General features: G+C 49.5%; 1 protein-coding gene across 1 annotated transcript in view; it reads right to left on the bottom strand.

Annotated features, from left to right (window-relative positions):
• Window positions 1–2,458: 2,458 nt before the first annotated feature.
• The window catches only part of ZMAT2 (zinc finger matrin-type 2), a 33,401-nt gene continuing 26,981 nt past the window's right edge, over window positions 2,459–8,878 (bottom strand). Inside the window, exons 5-6 of the mRNA XM_060254463.1 lie at window positions 5,214–5,359; window positions 2,459–2,867 (exon numbers count right to left, since the gene is read on the bottom strand). Coding sequence (XP_060110446.1) covers window positions 2,724–2,867; window positions 5,214–5,359 — 290 coding nt within the window. The 3' untranslated portion in view covers window positions 2,459–2,723. The remainder of the gene's footprint in view (window positions 2,868–5,213; window positions 5,360–8,878) is intronic.

The raw sequence follows: 8,878 nt of genomic DNA, 5'->3' as shown, positions 1-8,878 counted from the left end.
CCCAGCAAGTAACCAAGACAAAGAGACTCCCCCTCCGCTGCCTTTCCTCTCCCCACCCCGAAGAGCAAAGCCCATGTGCTGGGACAGGCAGAAATACTGTCACGTGTAGGCAGATGGCTCAGGCCTACGGAGAATCGGCCGGAGTTTGGGTAAAAGGCTTTTAGGAGAGAATGGGCGGCAGGGGAAAGAGGGACCATGGACATTAACCAAACACATGCACACATATACAGACAGCTAAACAGCGGGGTTCCCTCGTCCTTCCCCCTCTCCAGGGCAGGTAGGCAATAGCTGTGAAGCTCTCCTCTTGTCAGCTGAGCCCACATTTCTCATTCAGCCGGTTGTTCAATTATTGTCAAAATAAGAACGTCTTGCCGGCTTGGGCTACAGGAATCTGACAGACAAAACACCCTCAAGACTGGTGTAAGATGTGAGTTACATAGCAACAGACCAGAATCCTGTACAAAAGAGTCTAAAAATCCCCTAACCTTTAGCTATTCATTTCTGCAACTCTGCTTTGATGAAGGGCACCCCCCTCTTTCTCCAAGGGCACAAGCCCGGGCAGAGAAAGGAAGGGAGACAGGGTGCCTGCAGCCGCAAGGAGCCTGGCTTCAGCCTCTCCGGCAGCTGCTCAGAATCCCTGGCACGAAAGGGGGCACCGAGCCGTCTCCCTCTGAAGATCACATTGTCAAGATTTCACAGCGGCAGCCGCAGAATTAGGATTAGGACACAGCGGGTCCCAGGGCCCAGCTCCATCAGGGATCCACTGGACCATGCCATTTCTCATCAACACTAACTAAACTCAATTAGTTCAATGTGCAATAATGAGCCGTTTGTGAACGCGTCTAAGCAGGACAAGGGGACTCGGAGAAGCTACAAAGCAGCTACCTGGGGTAAAATCATCCAAACTGTACCACACTTTCCGAACGCGCAGGAAGGGAGTGACACAGCCCTGCAATTTGCCTTTCCCCCCCGTCTCTCCCCAAGCCTCGTCAGCTATTTAGTGCCAGGCCTCATTTCTCTCAAACATTCAAACGGAGTTGACTCTTTCCGTTTGCACAGGGACAGGTACGTGGCTGGAATTAAATCCCCACTTCCATTTGGTGCACAGAAGGAGTCTGAAGCACATTAAAGGATTTTTTTTTAAAGGGTCAAGTCTCCAAGGACGTTTGTATCTCGGCTGGCAGCGCTACGGGCTGTGTATCATTTCAATGGCATCTTCAATGGGGATTATAATCTGAATTGAAGTGGAAATATCGGAGGCAATGAAGCTGTCAGCAGTCTAAGATTAAGGAATTAAAACAGCAGCAAAGCATGATAGGATTTATTCTGTGAGTGTATTTGAACGGCGGCCCAAGACATGAAAAGATCCCATAAAGGTACAGAGAAAGGCAAGAACAATGATCCTATCAGCACAGAAAGGAGGGCACGGCGGAAATCAGCAGCCCCAGATGTAAACTGCCCCAAACCAAAAAAAGGCAAGGGAGGAGTGAGGGAGGACTTGGCTGAACTAAATCAAGGCATCAATGAAAACGACACGGGGTGTGTGAAGCAGCTGGAACCACACAGATAACACTTCTCCAGTCCGGATCAAGATGGCAGAGGAGCCCCCGTCCCTCCCACCCGCCACCAAGTGCGTCAATAAAACCGAAGGATGGGCATTTGATACAGGCACAGAGGCAATACCTGAGAGGGATCCTTTGTGTAAGAGATTTTTTCCCCTGGGATTCTCTTTCAGTAACTCCATTGAACCCAAGGGAGACCACCGTTCATGGCTTTAGCCTTGGAAGCCTTAAGGTTTGGCAACTTTTTAAAAAGATAAGACAAATTCCTGGACAAACTCTCCCCCAGTAGAGTCCCCCATTGCTCTTTCCAGCCATTAAGATACGCTTTTCCCAACTAATGTGATCCCAGGGAAGCCCCAGCTGCCCAAACTCAAATCTGCCTTCCCACACCAAGAGAGCATTCGACAAACCACCACCACCTTTTTGTAAGGGATCCAGTGAGGACAGCAGAGAGGAGGGGGAACTTTCCGTAAGCAGACTGCAAGCAGCTCCGTGCTCTGTTCGACGAGTTATAAGACATTCCCCACCCCCACCCCGTTTCTTGAAGATCATACATTAGATCGCGTTGCAAGGATGAGAAACACCCACCCGCACTGTATACCCATTTCACAGGTGGAAGAACAATTCCCCAAAAAGCCCACATGCAGGATTTTATCGGTTTATTAATAGAAAAAAAGATATGCAGAAGAATGTCTCTCGTGCACACAAGGCCACACGACACCAAGTGAGAAGCAGGCGGGAAAGGGGAGGGGGCCCTCAGGTGAGACCCCAGGGGGCAGGGTTCCGGAAGAAACAACTGCAGTCCATTCGCGGTCAAGGAAGAGATTTCGCAGAAAGGAAGAACGGCAACAGGTCGACCCTCGATGCGCTGTAAGGACTTTGGGGGAAGAAGGATGCTAATTTAAAAAGTCCTTTATTCAATATGGAGGTTTCCCACCATACAGGCAAGGGTGATGCTATCTTTGCAGGGAGGAGGGCGCTATGGATAAGGCGGGCACAGCTAGCCTCAAACAGGAGGGGGATCTGGAATTGCTTCCCAGCTCCCAATGCCACTGCCTCTCGGGGCATTTAGGTAGAAATTCCCTGCAAAATCGTCCAGGGGTTTTCAAGTGTCACCTGGGCAGAAACAAGCTCGGTCGAGAGGAAAAGTCCCAAGGCCGCTCAGTGGCTCTTCTTGGTCGAGCCAAACCCAGAAAAGCCCATCACGGCCGCCATCTCATCATCCTCCTCAAACGTCAAGTCTTCCTCCGCCCTCCTCTTCTTCTCCCTCTGCTTTTCTTTCTTGTAGGCTTTGGCCTTTTCCTCCTACAACAAAGCAAAATCACGGTCAGACGAATCCAGCTTGCTTGCGCTGCCCCGGCCTTTTGAAGGGGAAAGCACAATCCCGGGAACTGGGCCGCAGAGACCGACATTCTTTCTGGTCTGAAGAGCAAACAATGGGGGAGAGAGAAACTGCGGGCCTCGGAGGAGAGCTGGGAAAGGCAGCGGCCCAAAGACACTCGCAGGGAAGCGACACGTGAAGAATGATTGCACCAGAACTCCCTGCCACTGGCAGCATCTGCTATTAAGCATATGCCAAAAGACTCTGTCGGAAATCAACAGTGATGGAAAAGCAGCATTTGCTGGGAGAGCCACAGACTCAGCACTACTGTCCTGCTCCGACTGCAGGGCCCAAGGGTGGCGACAGACAATGGCCGTTGGAGCGGCCGAGTGACAGCTGCTCACTGGAACAGAAGCGGAGTTCTGGGTGGCTTCAGGGAGGTGCGGGGGGAGGGAGGTTGGCATCAAAGGGTTTCCACTGCTCTAATCAAAACATTTCATTTGGCAAGATCGCCAGGCCTGGAACTGTGCCAGGCTCGGGCTGGGGGAAGCAGGAGTGTGACTGACTTCAGCGACTGACTCCCTGGCAGCTTCCAAAGCTCCGAGGACTCCCTCTTGCTTGCACCCTCCAGCCCCTCCAGGTGGGGGCAGCACAGGGCGCCCACAGCAGCCACCCTTCCGACCAATGACATCCAAAATCATATCTCGGTTTGTGAAATCAAGAAACTGCTATGGGTTTTTTTGGTTGGGATTGTTATTATTATTATTATTATTTTTAAAAAGCCTCTGTATCCCCACTGCAACATGGCCACGCCACTTTCCCAGACTGGCAAATGAGAGGCTGTACCCCCCAGCAACCAGACAGGCAGAGAGAGGGCTGGTGGGCTTATCCCAAGGATACAGGCCTGTTGTATCCAACTAACTCCTGCGGCCTAATTGGCGGAGGGCTGAGGGGCCATGAGAAGTCTGAGATGTCTCAAACCACAAAGGGAAAGACTAAGGATTATCTTCTCCTACTCCCCTTGCCAGGACATTTAGCAAACAATGTATCCTCTCTCTGGTAACTGTTGGAATTCTGCACCATTACCCTAAATTGTATGCAAAAAACAAGCTGAAGTTCTACAGCCTGCATAAAATATGCAAATCGCACAAATGTGCATGCATGAGTTAAACAAGCGATTTCTTCTGCTTCTCAGAGGGGGTAAGCCACCATCTATGGTCCCAAAGCTTCTCCCGTGGCCACTATAAAGTCCCCCTGTTATGCATGCCCCTTATAGACAAAGAGGCGGTGCTTCAAAACAATGGCTGCTGCCTTTGTTTGTAGGAAGATGATGATATTGGATTTATATCCCGCCCTCCACTCCGAAGAGTCTCAGAGCGGCTCACAATCTCCTTTCCCTTCCCGCCCCCCACAACAGACCACCTGTGAGGTAGATGAAGATATTGGATTTATATCCCGCCCTCCACTCCGAAGAGACCCAGAGCGTCTCACAATCTCCTTTCCCTTCCTCCCCCACAACAGACACCCTGTGAGGTAGATGAAGATATTGGATTTATATCCCGCCCTCCACTCCGAAGAGACCCAGAGCGTCTCACAATCTCCTTTACCTTCCTCCCCCACAACAGACACCCTGTGAGGTAGATGAAGATATTGGATTTATATCCCGCCTTTCACTCCGAAGAGTCTCAGAGCGGCTCACAATCTCCTTTCCCTTCCTCCCCCACAACAGACACCCTGTGAGGTGGGTGGGGCTGGAGAGGGCTCTCACAGCAGCTGCCTTTTCAAGGACAACCTCTGCCAGAGCAATGGCTGACCCAAGGCCATGCTAGCAGGTGCAAGTGGAGGAGTGGGGAATCAAACCCGGTTCTCCCAGATAAGAGTCCGCACACTTCACCACTACACCAAACTGGCTCTCCGGGAGAGATGGCACACAATCCCACGCCACGTTTGCCTTCGGAAAGCATAAGGAAACACTTTGATCTCCACTACGCGTTGGTTTTAAAGAGAAACAGGGGCCCCCGAAAATCACAGAATGAAATGCAGTGAGATTCCCCACAAGCCAATATGAGAACTGCAAGTGGAGAAGCTGCACATGCTCCACCTGCAGGCCACTGTGGAACTGAGGAGGCCTAGTCCATGAAATGCGTCCTGGGCAGTCTCAGCTCCCTGCCCAAGCATCTGAGAGTCTTGAGACCTGGAGGAATTTAATCCTGAGATGCCTCTTTGCCATCCATTTGTCGAAAAAAAATCGAAATGTTTCTTTTCAGCAGCCAAATAGTGATCAAACCCCAACTCCTTTTTTCTCCCCCCCCCCCTTTTCACTCACAGACCTCTTCTCGGAGCTCTTTCATCCTCTCCTCAAAGTCATAATCCTTCTGCTTCTCCTCCATTTTCTTCTTGTTCACTTCAAAGCGCTTCTTCACTTGATCCAGCGTCGAGCGCTCGACTCTCATTGACATGCCCAGGTTCCTCTGATCTAGACAAGGAGGGAACCGACAAGCAGAGCCTCAGAGGCAGGGATGGGATTTCAAGAGCCCAGCGAAGGCCTAGAAGCTGCTTGGAAGCACAAGGGCCCGCTGCTCTAGGAACGTTGGCTCACCTTCTCTTGGCATCTCTCGCAACACCGCCAGATAATGCAGAATGAGACCAAATGCAGGGTGCAGAATATGATAAAAGGCCAACGGTGCCATGCAAAACTATTTCCAGCCATGCATTTGTATGGCAAAGAAATGGGCGCATGGGACTGTATTAGAGACAGGCCGTTGGGCACTGTAATGGCTTTATTTCGCCCCAACCAAAACACAGGTGCAACTGGCACAAAGCATGAGGCAACCATGCTCATCAGGTTCTTCATCAATAACCACTGTGGTGCTGGGGGTCCCAACTCACCCAGCAGGTGACTATGAAGAATTACAGTCTTTCAAATTGCTCCCTAACATCATGGGTATTTTTGGTACTGACTCAAAAACTCTGGGGGTTCTGATGAAGAAGATGAAGAAGAAGATATTGGATTTATATCCCGCCCTCCACTCCGAAGAGTCTCAGAGCGGCTCAGAATCTCCTTTACCTTCCTCCCCCACAACAGACACCCTGTGAGGTGGGTGGGGCTGGAGAGGGCTCTCACAGCAGCTGCCCTTTCAAGGACAACCTCTGCCAGAGCTATGGCTGACCCAAGGCCATTCCAGCAGGTGCAAGTGGAGGAGTGGGGAATCAAACCCGGTTCTCCCAGATAAGAGTCCGCACACTTAACCACTACACCAAACTAGCTCTCCTTTCCAAGGGTGCAGATGACATCCTTTCCAAGGGTGCAGAGACGGTGTCAGTTCAAAAGTGCATCACAAAACAGTTCAACCGTTCTGGGTGACCCTGCTGGTATCTGAAACAGCATAAGAGGCTGAAGCAAAGTCTGCCTGCTGGACAAACGGACCTCTGCCTCCCAGAAACTGGCAACGAATGCCTCGCATCCTAGTTTTCTCTCTTGAGCCAGCAGCATCTAAGTGAACAGGTATTCCTGAAACATCATCAAACCTGAGGCAAGGCCTTAACGCGGTAACTCCCTTCAGAAGGGAACCTGGCTGAGACTGACGCTTCATATGTTCAAGAATAAGGTAACACTCAACCGAGTTGGTACTACTTGCTATTGGTTATCATTTAACATGGTTTTACTCTTATGTTTCAGAATTTTTTTAAAAAACAAATCTATTAGCTGCTACGGTTCATGGAAGGCAAAAGTATATCTACAAAAACAGAAATACACAGCTCGCAGAACAAGGACAAATAGTTAAAAGATACATCCAACTCGGAGCCTCTCTATTTCTAAATGCCGATGCTTTCTAGCTACAAAACTACAGCGTGCATAAGAAAAAGAAATCAAGAGAGAGTTGCATCCATTTAAACTAAGACATCCCAGTCGGTCAGTTTGCCCATGATGGAGTACAGGCACCTTTTCTTATTGGGCTTGCAAGCTCCACCCCACCCCCTCCTGATTTGCAGAGCACAACTAGAGGCTTCCCGGTCTGAGAAGCCTCAAACCAACCTCCAATTTGCTGTGACATCAAAAGACAGGTATTTGGGCAAACAGAAGTCGGCTGGCCTTGCCCTGTGGAGCACGGGCAAACTGGCTTTGGATGCAAAGTGTCCCAGATCAAAGCATCTCCTTCTCACTCCATGGGCAAAGGGAGGAAGGAGGCCCAAGGCCCACCATGGCCAAAGAGAGCTTCGCCACAGTGCTTGAATACAGCCACTGACTTTGTGCAACATTCCAGCAGTTTGGGCCCAACTATCTGAGAGCTACAAGAGTTGACTGCACTTAGCACATGTTGCCAGAAACATAGCGTGCCCCCATCTCCAGACCAGATCCATTCAGTCAAACAGGTTATGTCCATGGAAAAGGAGAGACATCTAAATTCAACTAGCCATTTGGGAAAAGGCTGAGGCCTGTTCATTATCTGCTAAAGGTACAGTTGGTTGTGACTACCGAAACCTGCAACAAATAGGATAGCTCCAAATAGGATAGTCTGCCCCTGGAGATAAATGGAAGCAGCTGGTTTCTAAAATGCTCCATGAGACTTTGAGACCCCTGACGTTGGCTCCACTGACAGGGGCCTGGAATGGAAGCCCTTGGAGGCAACTGATGGGATCACTCCTACGCCCTCTGAAAGAATCCTGCCCTTTTGGGTTAACAGGGATTTACGTGGAAATGAAGATGGATGGGAAACATCATGAGTGTCAGAAGACTTGCGATAAATCTGACACCACATGCCACAGAAAGACTACGAGGTGATGGAGAGAGCGCAAAGTGGCTTCCTTTCCAGGACCACTGCATCGGCTGAACTGCATCCACTACAGTTGCTTAGGATAATTCATACTTTTTAAGGGCTCCTAAGATAGATGCCCCAAATGAGAGTAATTTGGCAATCAGGAGTGACGATTTTGTGCATATTCCTGCTAACCAAAGTTTCTCAGATCTGCTCTGGCTTGGATTCCAGTTCTGGAACAAGTTCTGTAGAAGTGTCTGTTGTGCCATCTGATCATTTCTTCCAGGCACAGCTTTGAATTGGTTTCACCCGCTGATGTTGACAGGATCTCAGGGGTTAAGGAGCCTCCTGCCTGCCAATCAGACCCTAGTCCCATATGACTAATTAAGTTCTGTGGGGATAAAGTAAAGGACCCTTTGCTGAACTTCATAAATTGTAGAGGGGAAATTTTCCAAAGCCTCTGAAGGAGGCTGTGACGCAGACCTTATTGAAACCTTCTTTACACAAAACAAACACACAGGAATCTTGGCCAAATATTAGCCCGTTTTAAATACTCCCTTGCTTGGTAGAGCTACTGAAAGGGGGGTACAGAAAATCTATAGGGTTTCCTGGACGACATTACTGCCCTGGGCCTGTTTTGATCTGGATCCAGGCTTCATTTTGAGACAGAGACTGTCTACCAGAGCAACTAATGCAATCACTGGTTGCAGGTAGGCAGAGAAAACGTTTGACTTCTTATCCTGCATGATTCTTCTGCTGCCTCTGATACTAAAACAGCACTTCTGCATTGAGACATCTTGAAACCAGAATGGATAGCAAGGAGATTAACTTGTTCATAAATGATTTGGAGTTGAGAGTAAGCAGTGAAGTGGCCAAGTTTGCGGATGACACCAAATTGTTCAGGGTGGTGAGAACCAGAGAGGATTGTGAGGAACTCCAAAGGGATCTGTTGAGGCTGGGTGAGTGGGCGTCAACGTGGCAGATGAGGTTCAACGTGGCCAAGTGCAAAGTAATGCACATTGGGGCCAAGAATCCCAGCTGCAAATACAAGTTGATGGGGTGTGAACTGGCAGAGACTGACCAAGAGAGAGATCTTGGGGCCGTGGTAGATAACTCACTGAAAATGTCAAGACAGTTTGCGATTGCAATATAAAAGGCCAACACCATGCTGGGTATTATTAGGAAGGGAATTGAAAACAAATCAGCCAGTATCATAATGCCCCTGTATAAATCGATGG

The sequence above is a fragment of the Heteronotia binoei genome, chromosome 14, assembly GCF_032191835.1.
Source record: "Heteronotia binoei isolate CCM8104 ecotype False Entrance Well chromosome 14, APGP_CSIRO_Hbin_v1, whole genome shotgun sequence".
Lineage (NCBI taxonomy): Eukaryota > Metazoa > Chordata > Lepidosauria > Squamata > Gekkonidae > Heteronotia > Heteronotia binoei.
The sequence above is the reverse complement of the archived record's forward strand: the minus strand, read 5'-3'. Positions and strand labels throughout refer to the sequence as shown.